Consider the following 16,542-nt stretch of genomic DNA (forward strand, 5'->3'; position numbering starts at 1 on the left):
GAGACACTCCCTCACCGCAAAGATCCCGCCTCTTTCGGCGCCGGCTCCGCCTCAAGGGCCACAGGAGCTCCCGCCTCCTCCGAATCACGCTTGTCCAATAAAAAGGCGCGCTCCACAGGATAGACGGCTTCTCAACCAATAATCAGGCTCCTGTGCGGCGCCGCCCCGCCCTCCGCGCTTTTCCCTCCGCCCCTCAGCCGGCACGGCGAGTGAGGGCCTCGGGGCGGCGGCGGCGGACGCGGCCTGAGGGAGCGGCGGGCGGGGCGGCGCCTGGCCCGGCAGGGCCGCGCCGGCTGAGGGGCGTCCATGGCGCGCGGGCCTCGGCGGGGCGCGGCCGCGGCCTGAGGGCGGCCATGTCCGGGGTGGTGCGGACCCTCAGCCGCTGCCTGCTGCCGGCCGAGGCCGGAGCCCGCGAGCGCAGGGCCGGCGCGGCGCGCGACGCGGAGCGCGAGGCCCGACGGCGCAGCCGCGACATCGACGCGCTGCTGGCCCGCGAGCGGCGCGCGGTCAGGCGGCTGGTCAAGATCCTGCTGCTGGGCGCCGGCGAGAGCGGCAAGTCCACCTTCCTCAAGCAGATGCGCATCATCCACGGCCGTGAGTTCGACCAGAAGGCGCTGCTGGAGTTCCGCGACACCATCTTCGACAACATCCTCAAGGTGACGAGCGGCACCGCCCACACACACCTGGCCCAAGTGGGGCGCGGGACCCGCCCCCTTTGTCCTCCGCCGACCGGCGACCCTGCTGCCGGGCGCCCCTCCCTTCCAAAGGGGACCTCAGGCCACGCCAGCCGGGGTTACTCCGGTGACCCCCAGGGGCCTGATGGCTTTCCCGAGCCTTGGATGCTTGGGGACCGTGGGAGTGGAAGCTGAACCACCACCCTCGGGGACTTGGGTTCTGCAGGGCTGTTAGGGCTGGACACGTGGAGTGAGGGTCGCCCACTCTCCCTGTCCCTCCAGCAAGCGAAGTTTACAGTGTAGGAGGTTGGAGGACATCCGTCCCGTTTTCAGTTGTAAATGAGAACTGACCATTCTAGTCGTTAGTTTTTGAACACGGTGTCTCATATATTCCAGGCTGGCCTTGAACTCACTAAGTAACTGAGGATGAGCTTGAATTTTTGAACCCTCGCCCCTTCCCAAATACTGGAATTACTGGGGATGTGGGGCGCTGTGTCACCATGCGTGGTCCATGGAGGGCTAGGGAATTGAACCCAGTGCTAGGTGGCACTTTACTAACTAAAACTATGTTGCCAGTCCCCAGTCTTAAGTTTTGAATGTTGGTTGTTTTGTTTTGGATTTTTGAGACAGGGTTTCATGAAGCCCAGGCTGGCCTTGCTGTGTAGCCGAGGATGACCTTGAGCTCCTTATCCTTCTGTCTCTGTCCTCCCAGTGGTAGGATTACAGACATGTGCCACCCACACATTTTTCTTTAAACTTTTTAGTATGGAGAATTAACACACACACACACACACACACACACACACACACACACACACACACACACACCATGTTACAGGAGATGTTAGAAGGACCTGTGAGACATCCACAGCTCAGCTTTAAAACAAGGGTCAATTCTGTGCCAATCTCCTTTCACCTCTGACCCCTTGGTCTCCAAGCAAATTCTAGACGTATAGTTGCATTAGAAAATAATTTTGAAGCTGGGTGGTGGTGGAGCACGCCTTTAATCCCAGCACTGGAGGCAGAGGCAGGTGGATCTCTTTGAGTTCAAGGCCAGCCTGGGCTACAGAGTGAGTTCCAGGAAAGGGCACAAAACTACACAGAGAAACCCTGTCTCGAAAAATAAAATAAATCAATAAATAAATTTTGGTATGTGTCACTAAACAATAAGATGACCTTACTTTAAAATCATACTCACAGGAAGGACCATTATGGAACTAAAAAATGGGGCTAAGATGTGGTTCAGCAGTAAAGCACTTGTCTAGCATGCGCGAGCCCATGGCTTCCAACCCCAGCAGAGCAAAACCTAAAAACAAAGAGTCTCCGTAAAACCTGCTCACTGTGATTCAGTGTCCACATTTCCTCTTGTTCCACAGTTGTTCTGTGAGTTTGAACCAGATGCGATAATCCTCATGTGGTTTTGAACTCAGAGTCCTATCCCTTGTGCCCTTTATATTCTGTGCCATATATGTGAAAGAAACAGTCGTGTTGGCAGAGTCTAGGGCCAGTGTCAGTACTGTGAGCCTGTGCAAAGGATCTGAAGGAAAGATCTGGAGTGCTGGGCCTGTAGCCAGGTTCTACAGTAGAGTGCCTGCCTAGCATGCACCAGGCCCTCGGTTGACTGCCAGATAAACAGGCCATGGTGGCGTACTTCTGTAATTCCCACACTGTGGAGGTGAAGTTCTGAGGCTAGCCTGGGCTATGTGAGACCCTGTTTCAAAAAAGAAAGACGTAGAAAAGTCTAAAGGAGAGCATAGAGCATCTGTCCTGCACCTAGATTGGTTTCCTCTTGAAGTTTCTCATCTCCCTTTTTCTAACCCTCTTGATCCTTCCCTTTTTTGGGGGGGTGCACAAATTATAGGTCTGAGGAAAGCTGCTTCAAGCAGGTAGAGAGGTTTGTCCTACCCTAAAACCTATCTAGGAGACTAGAATTTATGGGGCCTGATGGGTTTTTAATTTAGCAAGGGGACACAGAAGCCCATCTGGGATGTGTCTTTCGCTTCGGCCTTGAGGAACCTTGGTGTAGGACGGTTGGGCTGTGATCCTGGGAGCCAGACTTCCGGGCCAACACTCCCACATTCAACATGTTTGTTACTAAATGTTTTATTTGAATACAAGTAGCTCCTTGGGGCTCAAGATGGGAAGAAAATCATTTGAAGGATAAATCACACCCTTTCACCTTTCAGAGCCTCAGGGCAGCTCAGGGTTCTGGCTAAGCGCCCCATAAACATTTAGATGGCACCTTAAAGGGACGGGTCTAGTTCTTCAAAATTCCCCACATTGTTAGAGGGGTAGAACGCACTTGACTGTCACTGAGGGCCTGTTTTTATTTTTGCTGCTTTTCTGGACCCCAGAACCAGGTAGGCTTGGAGGGCTCAGTTTCTTTGAACTTCAGCAGCAGAAAAAAATATTTAGAAACATAGATCTCAAGTCTGCTTGGGTCTGTTAAGTACATTTAAAAGAAGTCAGTATCTCCTTCCTTCGTTCTTAGTGTTAACTTTTCCTGGCCTCCTTATCAACAGAAGTGAGATTTGTTAACGAGGATTCTGCTTTTTTGTTTTGTAGAATGTCTTTTTAAAAGGTGGATTTTTTAAATTAGTAATTTAAAATGTATAGGCCTTCACAATTTCATGTGTGTATAAAATATCTTTTGGCCGTTTTTTTAGACCCCCATCTCTCTCTTTCATCCTCTCCTAGCCCTGCTGAGCCCTTCTTCCCAGCAGGCCCCCTTCATGGCATTTTTTTCTGCCCAATCTTTTTACTCATCGTTCTATATTGAAAGTGTTTTATCTGCTGTAACTAGTTAGAAATTCATTTTTCAACTTTAAATCCTTCCCACTCCCTGGCCTCCTCTGCTGATCTTGGCCTTGATCAGTCAGTTCTCCCAATTCTATCATTTTTGTCATTTCAAGACTTGCATAGGAGCTGAGGTGATGATTCAGTGGGTAAGAGCATTTGTTCTGCAAGCAGGGGTTCTGGGTTCAAATCCCCAACACCTATGTAAAAAGCTGGGCAAGGCCTGTAAACCCCAGCATTGGGGGTTGGGGCACCAGAGACAGATGTGTCTCCAGAGCCTGCTTGGCAGCCAGCCTGGCAGAATTGCACTTCCAGGTCAGTGAGAGACCCTTTCTCAAAACCTTAAGACTAGTGATAGAGGAAGACACCTGATGTCCTGCTCTGGTCTTTGCGCACACCCACACACTCATGTGCATGCACTGTGCACCCCCACACAGAATATTCTATAAATGGATTCCATGCAGAGTGTGGTTTTTGGAACTGACTTTTGTCAGAACATTTCTCCCCATGTGAGCAACTGTACATGGCAGTAATTCCCCCCTTACTGCTGAGTAATGTGCCACCTCTCTAGTCACCTGGTGAGGGGTGTCTGGGTTCTTCCCACCTTCCACTCACTATGACTAGATCTTATTTGAACATTCATGTACATTCTTTTTGATTGGTTGGCTGGTTGGTTAGTTGTAACACAGTCTCATGTAGCCTAGGGTGGCCTCAAATTTAACCATGTTACTGAGGCTGGTATTGAACTCCTGATCTTCCTGCTTCTATCTTCCAAGTTCTAGGATGACAGGTGTGGACTGCTATACTTGGTTGTGTGTCCATGTCTATGTTTTCATGTGTCTGGAATGAATGTTAACATTGTAGCACTGTAGTGATGTGTTCATTTTTATAAGAAGCTGTCAGACTCTTCCCTAGAGGTTCTTTTGTACACATCAGTTTCTCTACATTCCTGCTGGCATTAGGTGATGTCACTGGCTTTCTTCAGCTGTTCTTAGAGGTGTGTGTTGTGTCTTCTTGCAGTTTTAATTTGCATTTCCCTACTGCTAATAATGTTGAAAATCTTATCATTTGCCTCTCACCCTCTTTGGGGAAAAGTTTCTTATTTTTGTCCCTCTTCTAATTAGGTTCTTTTTGCTTTATTGTTGAGTTTAAGGAGCTCTTTATATATGCTGGATACTAGTTCTTTATTCCACATAAGGATTGTACATATGGACTGTTCTTCCATTCTCTACACTGGATCTTTTGCAAAGTAAACATTTTTAATTTCAGTAAAGTCCAGTTTATCCATTTTTCCTTTTATGGATCATGCTTTTGCTATCATGTCTTAAGAACTTTTTGCTTGGCTTAGATCCCAAAGATTTTTCTCTAGGAGTTTTATAGTTTTATATCTTACATTTAAGTATGTAGTTTAGATTGAAGTTCATTTTTTTTTCTGCCTGTGAAATATCCAGTTTCAGGATTATTTGTTATTTTCTCATTGAACTGCTTTATGCCTTTATAAAAATGACCATCGGTTGGTTGGTGTATGTATATTTGCTCCAGCAGTCTGTATGTCTGTCCTTATGCTAGCATCACATAGTGTTGATCACTGTAACTCTGTATGTGACTTTCAGTATTTCTCCCACATTATCTTTTTCCAGAGTTTAGTTATTCCAGGACCTGTGTCTTTTTTTCTTTATAACTTTAAAAAAAATGTGTGTTCTCATGTATGATTGTGGGTACAGGGAGGAGTACAGTGCCCTTGGAAGCCAGATAAGGGAGTTGGACCCCCCATCCCCCACCCCTGAGCTGGAGTTATTGTGGTTGTGAGCCATCTGATGTGGGTTCTGGGAGCCTAGCTTGGGTCCTCTGCAAGAACAGCACATACTCTTATTCTTTGAATCATCCCTCCAGCCCCAATGTAACTTTAATAATGGTCTATGTCTGTAAAAACCTTGTTGGGAAGTTGATGCAATTGATTTCAACCAGCAGATTCACTTGGAAAGAACTGACCCCATACCCATGTTGAGCTTTCTACAGTTTTTTGGTTTTTTGTTTTTGTTTTTGTTTTTCGAGACAGGGTTTCTCTGTGTAGCTTTGCGCCTTTCCTGGAACTCACTTGGTAGCCTAGGCTGGCCTCGAACTCACAGAGATCCGCCTGGCTCTGCCTCCCGAGTGCTGGGATTAAAGGTGTGCGCCACCACCACCTGGCAGTGTTGAGCTTCCTAATCCATGAACACAGCACCTTCATTTAAGTCTGATTTTTTCTCCCCACCAGCCTGCTTCACTTCCCATAGATTAAGCATGTTTTATGAAGTTTTTTCCCCAGAGCAGAGTTTTCTCTAAGGCAGTTATAAATGATACTGTGCTTTCGATTCAGCCCCACTCTCTATAATGATAACAGTGTACTTGGCCTCTGTGTTTGGGTCTTGTGCCCATGATCTTGCTGAGCACAGTGGTTGTAAGAACTTTCTGGAGGGTCACTTGCAGTAGTGTACACAAACAGTTGTGTTATCTGCAAGTAGAGATTGTTTTAATTCTTCCATCCCTTGAGTATTCCCTTGCACATGTGGCAGCACCGATGGACTGGGTGGAGTATTTCAGAAGATGAGAAGTTGGAGGTCTGGTGTGAGCATGGAGGGGGGAATAGGGGATGTCTGTGTTTATATTTCATTGTATGGACATATAGAATTCTCAAAAAAGAGATTGAATATAAAAATACTGGAGGAGTAGTTCTGAAAGATAAGAGAGTGCCTCATATTTCTTTTTCTTTGCCTATTGCAATTGCTACAACTTTCAGTGCTGCGTCAAACGAGAGTGCTGAGAATCCTGATGGCCTGTCTTTCTTTACTGCCGCCGACAGTCAGTGTCTTCTTTAGTTAACTGATTTTGCTTGTGTCTTTGTGTATATGTAGCTGGACCTGTGTGCATGTGGAGGTTGGAGGTCAACCTTGGACATCATCCCTTGCTTTTTTTTTTTTTTTTTTTTTTTTTTTGGTTTTTTCGAGACAGGGTTTCTGTGTAGTTTGCGCTTTCTGGAGCTCACTTGGTAGCCAGGCTGGCTCGAACTCACAGAGATCCGCCTGCTCCGAGTGCTGGATTAAAGGGTGCGACCAACGGGCCATCCCTTGCTTTTAAGACAAGGTCTCTCACTGGCCTGAAGCTCACTGATTAAGCTAGGCTAGCTATCTGGTGAGCCCTAGGGATTCACCTGTCTCCTCCTTCTCACTGCTGGGGTTACAAGTATACCACCACCAAGTCCAATTTTTTTCATGCCAGTTTTGGGAATCAAACTTATGTCTCGATGCTTTGATGTAAGAAGCATCATCATGCTTTGATGTAAAGCACTCTGCCAACTGAACCATCTGTTTGACTGGATTGATTGATTTTTGTTTGTTTGTTTGCTTTTTTTAAGTTTTCTTTTTTATTTTTATTTTTTTAAATTTATTTATTTATTATGTATACAGTGTTCTGTCTGCAAGTATCCCTGCAGGCCAGAAGAGTGCACCAGATCTCATTACAGATGGTTGTGAGCCATCATGTGGTTGCTGGGAATTGAACTCCGGACCTCTGGAAAAACAGCCAGTGCTCTTAACCTCTGAGCCATCTCTCCAGCCCCTGTTTGTTTTGTTTTGTTTTTTGTTTGTTTGTTTTTTTTTTGAGACAGGGTTTCTCTGTGTAGTTTTGGTATACCTGTCCTGGATCTCACTCTGTAGACTAGGCTGGCCTGAAACTCACAGGGATCCGCCTGACTCTGCCTCCCGAGTGCTGGGATTTAAAGGCGTGTGCCACCACCACCTGGCTGGATTGATTGATTTTTTTTTTTTTAACACCATATTCACACACACACACACACACACACACACACACACACACAGACACACACACACACACACACACACACACACACACGCTTTTTTTTTTTTTTTTCATTTGGTGATTTAGGAGATGGCACCCAGGCATGTTACACATGCTATATAAGTATTCTACTGCTGAGCCTCACTCCCATCTATTTTTTCACTCTTCCTAGGGGGTTATTGTTTTATTACTAATTTTTTCTCTCACCAATGATCAACTTTTTTATAGCATTGATTTCTTTCTCCTGTGTGATGTTCCAGTTTTTTATTTCATTTATTTCTGTTTATTTGCTTGATTTTAAGAATGGGGGGCAGAGTCCATGCTGGCTTTGAACTAGCCTATGGCAACCCTCATGCCTCAGCCTCCTGAGTACTGAGATAGGTATGAGCCACCACCCTAGGGTTAATTCTTCTCTTTAGTATTTCTTTCCTTGTTTACTTTGGATTTAATTTGTTCTTCCTTGCTCCTGGTTGTGTGTGTGTGTGTGTGTGTGTGTGTGTGTGTGTGTGTGTGTGTGTGTGAGAGAGAGGAGAGAGAGAGAGAGAGAGAGAGAGAGAGAGAGAGCACTCGAGAGAGCCTCCCCAGAGCTGGGATTAAAGGTGTGACCACCCATGTTTCGCTCCTTTCCTTTTTGTTGTTTTATTGACCAGACTGGCCTCAAATGATGCAAATGAGGCTGCCCTGGAGCTTGCAATCCTCCTACCTCACCTCCAGGTGCAGGGATTCTCCACTTTGTTGAAGCAGAATCTCTCTTGTTTCTGCCATGCTATGATGAACTCCACACTCACAGGTGACTTTGGTCTCACCTTCAGCAGAGCTAGGGTTCTGGGTGCACACCACTGCACCTGCTTTGGCTTTTTAGTGGGTTCTGAGGCTTGAACTTGGGCTTTTCAGGTTGTTGGGCTTCTGAGCCAAGCACCTTTACCACTGAGCCATCTCGCTGCCCCAGCATCTCTTTTTCTAACAGACATTTTAAGTGCTGTGAATCGCCCTCAGTGCTGCCTCCACTGTGGCCACATATCTATGTCAATATGCTCTTTTGTTTTTACTCTGTCTTGTGTTCATTTATTTATTTACTTACTTGGACTATCTTTGACTCATGAATTATTTTTATGTGTGATGTAGTTTCTGACTGTTGTCTGTTGTTGAGTACTAGTAGGGTCCATTGTGTTTGGAGGACACACACTATACTGTTCCTGTTCTTTTCTATTTCTTGAAGTGTGTCTTACAGCCCATGATCATATAGTTCTCTTAGTACACTACTTGTCCTTTCGTCAGTGCCTCTTGTAACTCAGCTGCATAGCCTTCATGTATGCACCTCTCGTGGAATCGCGATCCTCTACGCTGCTCATATCTCTTGCTGAGCGATCTTGCACATCAGTGTCAACCTCTGTGTGCGTCGGTTAGGTCCACGTCGGCTCTTTAGCACAGTTTCACCTACCTGAGCGCTGTCCGTGGTTCATTCGTTGCGTAGAGTCGGGTATTCGATGTCTCCACGTATAATTGAGGCCTCAGTCTGTCTTGTAGCTTCTTGTCCATTTTGAGCTTTATGCTTAGAATTTGATCGCGACCTCACCCGGTTCATCGTTTTTGTGTCTTCATAATTTGATACACATCTTCTCTGCTTACTGAATAGTATGTGGGTCGTTGTCGTATAAAGTCAGGATGTACACTCCAAGCCAACAGCAGGGAGAGAACAGAGGCGATCAGTGTTCCATATAATAATAATACCACCTCAGAGTGAACACATTGAATTACCAGAGTCCATCCCGCCGCACCGCCCCCCACCCCACCTTTTTTAAAGGCAAGTGTTTAACCTGTTTAACACACATCCTCTAACGGCAGCCTGGTACTATTTGATTTGCTGGATATTCTCTTCACTGCTTCCTGCCTGGCAGGTGCTGGCACTGCTTCTCGTTTATCTGGTCTCTGCCTATAAATGCGAGCACCAGAGAAACAACTTTTAGCCAGACTTTATTGGATAGTCTATGAGCGCACATTCTATCTCTCCCACATGTGGTTTATTGGTCGTGATGCTCACGATCTACAATTGGAATTGTGTACGTGGATGTTGGGATTCACTCTGCGTGCCCCTCTGGTCGGCATGTGCTCCAGAGCTTCACTACTTTCAGACCTGAGTGGTCCACTCTTGCTTCGAATCCTTGCGCTCCACAGTCAGTTGATCTCGACTATCGTACAGCTCAGTTCTCCGCACAGCCAACTCCGTACCGCTCCCTCGGCTTCTGTGGAAAACAAAAAGCAGAAGCCTCCTTTCCGAAAAGCCCAACATATACTTACATCCCAAATTTTAAATTAGGTACCTCTTAAGAATAAGTCTGGACACTCTCCAATTGTCTGGTCGTATAACGAATCAACTCCGCTCTCTCGAGTCATATACATTCGTCTTCATCTTCAGCGTACGAAGTGTCCCAAAGAGAAACATTAACATCAGCATTCTCTGTAGTGATGCCATCGTTATGTGCTTATTTTTTATATTACTTGTGCATATCTCTGCAGTACAGCATCCTTGCAGCTTATCTCTAAAGTACACTGACCTAGTATACTCCCGGCGGTGATACTCCATCTCCTGCATCAGAATGCCGTTTGGTAACTGCCTTGTATACCCGCCACGTTTTGGACCCATAACCGATTCCTAGCTCTCAGGATACTAGATTACGCGTTCCTCTCGATGAGCGACACTCTCTTGATCTACACTCCAGCGAACTTTCTCCTGAGTGTGTCCTCCTCACTAGCGTCAAGCCTATCATCAGACGCCTTCCTGTCTCTGGCGATGTTAACTGCGGCGCTCCCTCATCCTCGCTATCTAGGTCTCTGTCGACTCTCCTCTTAGTACCTTGCCTCGACATATCTCGCCCTGGGCTCCATTGGACGCGCGCCACATAGCAGGACCCCAGCCATAGTAGCTTAACACAGGTGGCTTGCCCACCTAACTTTGAGAGCCGAACAAGCGAGTCTGATTTTTACCCTCTGCTTTTTTAAGATACTTGTTTCTATCAGGTCTCTTAGCGTGGAACACTTTCTTGCAACTTCACTCTCTGGCATTCGTATGGCACCACTTTTGTAGCCACTTAGCGTTTCCTGGCTCCGTCTGACTCCCCCACACAGTAATGCTTCTGGACTAGAGATCTATCCACCATAAGATCTGTGGCTCACTCCTCAAATCCACGCTCTTCTCAGCTGACCGCACCGCGTACAACCATGCATAGAGTGAACTCCTTATTGCTATTACATATACTTGTCACTCATCGGCCGTCACTCCGTGCAGGCTCCTGTTAGGCTTTTTCATGTGTCCTGTAAACGTTTATCATCTCTTATCTATATATTCTATACCTTTGGCCGTGGCTTCGTTGCGTACCACCTTACTCGGCCACTTCTTCACATGTGCATCTGTCCTCCGGCGCGTTGTTCTCGGCTTCCCCTTCACTCTGTTCTCTTCAGGTTATACTCCTCTTACTGTTTTGTCCCGCGCCTATTACTTACTGCCATTGGCTACTGCAAGCAGATGTTTCTAACTCTTATTGATCCACTACATTCTGAGAACTCTCGACACGTTGCATCAGAATCCATTGCCCACAGCAGCTTGCTCTTTGCCACCTGCGCATCTTTCTTTCTAGCACACCATTGTCCACCTCTTTTTGTTGCTGATTCCTTGGGTGTCTGTCTACTTCTATTCTTTACTTTTCATTTACCTCTGTGTGTGTTTGTGTGTGCCTAGTCATGTCCTGTCTGTCTTGATCTCTCTCTCCTCATGTGGTGGTGCTTGTCTGTGCTGCTGTGTGCATCGTGCATATGCTGTGTGTCAGATGTGAAAGTGTGATCAGATGACATTGGGCTATCATGGTAAGAATGTCTCTCGATGCAGCAGTCCATACGCTGTAGGCAATCTCATCCTATCTTCCTACTCAGTAGATTCCCAGGCATTTGACCGACTCACATCTTCAGCTTCTCTACCGCTATGTGCTCCACTGAACCATCACTTACTACACTATTTGTCTTGTGCGTTCTATTTTTTATTTCTATTTTTTATCTGCTGAACCAGACCCTAGTGCATGTGAATGTAACTACCGAGCCGAGTCTCCTTGATTTGTCTTATCTCCTCCCGTTTCCTTCTCGGCTTCCAAGCCGCTCGTGCTGCTGATTAATCATCGGCGTATGTAACGCCTTTACAACGCCAGTTTATAGATAGTTTATCTGTGACTTGATACTCAGCGCTTTCATGCTAATTCTAGGCGAGAATACTCTACCAACCTCACAACCGAACCCATGATTATCGCTTCATTTCTCTAAGGCACCCCGTTGATCCCAATCAGAACGCTTTACGAATCGAGCTATTTAATTACTTATTTACTTTTGAGACAGCATGCTCATACACCTGTTGGCTCCGTTTCAGAATCTTGTATGTTACAGGACAACCCTTGACGAATTATAATCCGTCCTAGCTCCTCTCCCTCGTCTGATCGGCATGCATTACCATATCCGTTTATGTCCTCCTGGATCGAGACCATCCCCCTCGGGACCTACTTAACAGACCTTTCAGCTGAAACTGCATCAATGAAAGGACCCTCCTCGCTGTACACGTGTTATGCATAGTACCCTACGAAAATGTGTCTCCATATTTCCTGCCTCTCCCACCCTTGAGTTTATGGCACGATTATCCGTTGTAGAGCGACTGCCGTTGTTCCTCTTTCGCCTCCTCTCTTTCATTCTGTCTTCATCTAGCTACTCTGCTTCATCATGGTCTTGTTTCTCCCTCTTGCTCTTGTGTCCCAGCACAATATACCTATATTCCATGGATTGCTAGGCACCATTCACTAAGATCCATTCTTCTCTGCGTTTCATCGCTCACTTTCGTGGTGACTTGACAACATGCATTTTCTCCGTCCCATTCTCGGACATTTATGTCTTTTGCAGGTTTAGGGGCCGTTGCGCCGGGAACTGTTCTCCATGCATTGGAGTCACCAACCAATAGCCATTCTCTCTCTCCGTCTCAGTGTGCACTTTTGTCTTTCGTCCTAATGTGGGCCTTCTGTGCACAGAGTCGTTTCCGACTTTCTCTCGTTGTCTACGCGACCGTATTTCTCGTGTTCTCTGTGAGTCGTACCTCTTGACCTGTCTATGGGGATCTACAGACGGCTTGCATGACCCTCCTGCCTAGGCAGCCACCGTCACTGCACCAGCTCAGCTGTATCTCCAGCTGCACTTGTTCTTGACCTAGTTTGCGTCCCTGCTTTCCTTGTCTCAAGTGCGGTGCTTTGAACATTCAAGCGCCTCCTGGTCCTATGCTGCAGAAGTAGCTAGTAAACACTGCCAGTCCCACACCTCTCCTGATCCTTGTCCTGTCTGAGAGCTCTGTCACTTACTAATGGAGGAATGGGAGCATCCCTGCCAGGCAGAGGTGGGAGATTAGACTTGTTTGAGGCACTGCCACCTCTCTCTGCTGGCCACTTGGAACATGCCTGTCTCCTGGTTCCTCTAGCGGTCCGGATATAGGAGGCAGAATCAGTTCCCTCTTCACATTCTGCCGAGCCTACTTCATAAATGTTGGCTAATTGTTGCTTGCTTTGTTTACCATAAATATCCAGTCAGAATGCACTGTCCGTTTCTTTCTCTGTGATTCTTATCTGGCTCCTGTGGAGAGTCAGGATTATTAGCTCCTGAAAGTCCATTACACTCCGCTCTACTCAAGGCTAGCTAGACAATCCTCTGTAGATAATTCGATTCCCGCTTACACACTAGCCGTACGCGCCCGGCTTCCGCTGCTCCGCCTCCACTCACTCCGTTCTTTATGCATCAAGTCCTTGTGTGCATTTGTCGTGGTCTCTCCACATTCATCTCTGTAAAACACCTAACTCTACGTTCGCATACTGAGTCAAGCCCTCACGCATGGTCTACCGATTCGCTGATGAACTCGATTCTGTCTGTTGCCGGCGGTCTATCGCTTATATGTGCTTATTCGTAAGTGATAACCTCTATCGATACCTAAGTCTTATCAACTCCTAAGATTTCTCTCCTCTGCGCACTGCCGTACTCGTGACTGCATTGCTTATACTCTCTGTCAAATATTTGCGCTATTACTTTCGTGGGTCGGTCCCCTAACATTGCATCGATGAACATATACCGTAGAAGTGAGTTGAAACTTATCGATCCTGTATTGCTTGTGAGACCGAGCGTTGGACGAAATCCCTCCAAGCCGCAATGTTCTCACAGAACAGTCTCTACCCTCTCTTTCCAGTGATAGCCTCTAGCCAAAGTACAGGCATTCTGATGAATGACTTTCCCGCTTTAGCGCACGCACACATGCAGACGCGGTTCGCCCTCAGTAAGCCCCGCGTACTCGTCTCGTCGCTGCCAGGCCTGCTGGCTCAACACTGTCGCATCCCTCATGCTCAATCACCGAAGGTTGCCTCCTTCTCTTCTCGCGTTCTCTCCTCTATTTCGACTCCTAAGCTCTCCCTACCTACCCATCACTTGATCATCTACCAATCCACAACACAAACACCACATACATAAAATGAATTGTTTAAAAAATGCTCCTCTAGGTCCGTCTCATTAGGCTCACACCGTATCTTCGCACTAGCGTGGGTGTCTGGTGGAGCACCGTCGCGGCGCAGGCGATTCCTTCATCCCTTCTTCCCCCTTCTCTTCCATTCTCGCTCCCACGTCACCAACCGTATTTCCAGCCAGCCATCTGCACATCTTAGAGCCACTCAGCAGGGCTCCACTCTCTAGTGTCTGCCTGGCCAGACGATACTTGCACAAGACCTACGTAGAATTCACTTCATACAACCACTAACAAGCCACTCATCGAAGGCAGAGAGGGGTAACTCAGGGCAGAGCGAAATTAAACGCCGCCATGCCCCTGCAGACTGTCGTGCACCCTCGACTACGCCCTTGTCAAGAACGCTGTGACTGTCCCATCCATCTTGATAGACCCTCATGCTAGCCTATCCCAGCATGTAGCGCAGTCAGGTACTCCCTACCAAGAGAGCCATGCAAAGCGCGCGTGTGTAGTCCAGGCAGTCTCTCTCTGCGTGTGTGTTCATGCACGCCTCTCTCTCTCTAACTCCATTGCCCATAACTCGCTAAACGTCTCCCTATAGTTATGTCTGTGCACCTATCAGCCTAGCGGGCTCGTGTCGCATACTCTCATCAGGATCTAGATATATATAGCTCTCTCTCGTGCTCACATATATATATTGACTCTCTCTCTCTCTCTCTCTCTCAATATAGCTCAACCGTTTAAGTGCAGATTGATGCAAGCGCATCGAACCTGAGTTCATATAAGCTCATCCACATAAAAGTGCGCACAGGCGTTGCCTGCCCTGTAACTTCTCAGCACTGCCGTCTAATAGTCAACTCTCTCTACAGGGGAATTTGACTCCAACCGTAAGGTGGACAAGGCACTGATATATATAATATATGCTCATTGCCAATGTCCACCATGCATAAATACCCTTCACACAACACACACACTGCTAACACCGCTCGCTTATGTTAGATATCAACAAGCAGCTCTAACGCGCGCTAACGGAATCTCTCGGCTCTGCTCATATTATAGCTGCGCAGCATGCGTCATACTCTCTACATCTGAACAACACTCCTGGCCATCTGAAGTCACTGCTTTCTTCGGTCGACGCCCCACCCGTCTCATACAATATATATAGCGCGATCATCTCTGTCTTTTGGTTTGTCTCTCTACTCTATAGCTCTCTTTATATATATATATATATATATCTCTATAGATATCACCACTCTATCTTTTATACCTCTGTGGGTAGAGGGATTTGTAGCTATCAACACGGATTCGGGCTCGATAATGTTGGTCTTCGCCTAAGATACGTGACTATTGACGTCTCCCTCGCCGCCGCGCCGCGCTCCTCTCGTATACAATACCAGGACATGCACCTTGACCTGAGTTCAAGCGGTGTGATACATATATGATAGGTGCTCTATATATAGTGATAATAATAGAAATAGAAAGAATAACAGACTTATATCATAAGAAACCTCTCAGTAGATATACAGTCTCTCGCTGAGTATAGCTCTCTCTCTCTCAGGCACTCTCATGTTATATAGACTCCTCTAGTGTCACGAGTGATGCTAAATATAGCTGAAGCTCCTCGTGTGGACAATATCTCTCTACTCATACGCTAAAATTATACATCATTATGGATAGTTTTTCTGCTCATCTTGTAGTCAAGGTGTCTAAAAAAAGAAAATCAAAAGAGTTGCAGTGTAAGTGAATTTCTCTTCCTCTCGTGTGCTATACACGAATATAGCTCTCTATTTCTAACAGATCTCGTGACATATTGTTCATTAAGACGTCTGTCTTGAGAGCTCCCTGGTTCAACGCATGGCTGCTATTGCGAGGACTCCACAGCTTCTCTACAAATAGGTAGCTCACAGCGCCTGTAACTCTAGTCTCTAGGATCAATCTCATAGATAAAGCTCTCTCTGCGCTCTGCCAGCCCCCTCGCTCCGTACATGGCTTGTACCATCATACATATATATAGATATATATATAGGTGTGTGCGGGTGCTTGCGAAAATATACAATGTACAAGCCTTGGGTTTGTATCCACACCGTTTCACAGGCCCATGTCTATGTCTGATACGTGTTTAACTCCCTGTCCTGCGCTGCACTGGCTTTCGAAAACAAGATATTTTTCACTCTCCCCTTAGTATATCTCTTTGATCAGCTGCTTCTGCCTGGGTTCTTGGGCTAGTCTGAAAATTAACTTTGGATACATACCATCTGATGAGGTAGCAGGCAACAAGTGCACCTCGCTTCTTCTGATATGGGGTCTTTTGAGGTAGCATAGTCCAGGCAGTCATCATGGTCCAAGAGGGTAATGTCCCTGATGCTGCTTTTTATACGCTTCGCATCTTGTTCTTATCTCAACTGGGCACATTTGGCCCTGTGAATAGATTGATCCAGCCAAGCAATGGTATGATCCATCACTGGTGCTAGTCTATCTCTTGCAGGGTGACAGCCTGGTACCGATGCCTACTGAAACATGAGTTGAGCAGATTGGCGTGGAGGAGTAGCATGCAGATTAGGGATAATGTATGATGTCTGCTAGGGATAACCAGTCAATCCAGGGTCTGTTGAGGCAGAGTTAGAGGGTAGGGGTTCCCAGTCTGCAGCTCGAAGACCTGCTCCATCTGCAGAGCCAGCAGAGAGTGCCCTGTGTATGGCCTTGCGGCTCTATCTC

At 46.9% G+C, this 16,542-nt stretch overlaps 1 protein-coding gene across 1 annotated transcript in view; it reads left to right on the forward strand.

The window, feature by feature from the left end:
- The first annotated feature begins 224 nt into the window (after positions 1-224).
- Positions 225-16,542, forward strand: part of Gna12 (G protein subunit alpha 12) — an 89,023-nt gene continuing 72,705 nt past the window's right edge. Inside the window, exon 1 of the mRNA XM_028887411.1 lies at positions 225-656. Within this exon, the coding sequence (XP_028743244.1) occupies positions 354-656 (303 nt within the window). The 5' untranslated portion in view covers positions 225-353. The remainder of the gene's footprint in view (positions 657-16,542) is intronic.

Source organism: Peromyscus leucopus, chromosome 23 (genome assembly GCF_004664715.2).
Source record: "Peromyscus leucopus breed LL Stock chromosome 23, UCI_PerLeu_2.1, whole genome shotgun sequence".
Lineage (NCBI taxonomy): Eukaryota > Metazoa > Chordata > Mammalia > Rodentia > Cricetidae > Peromyscus > Peromyscus leucopus.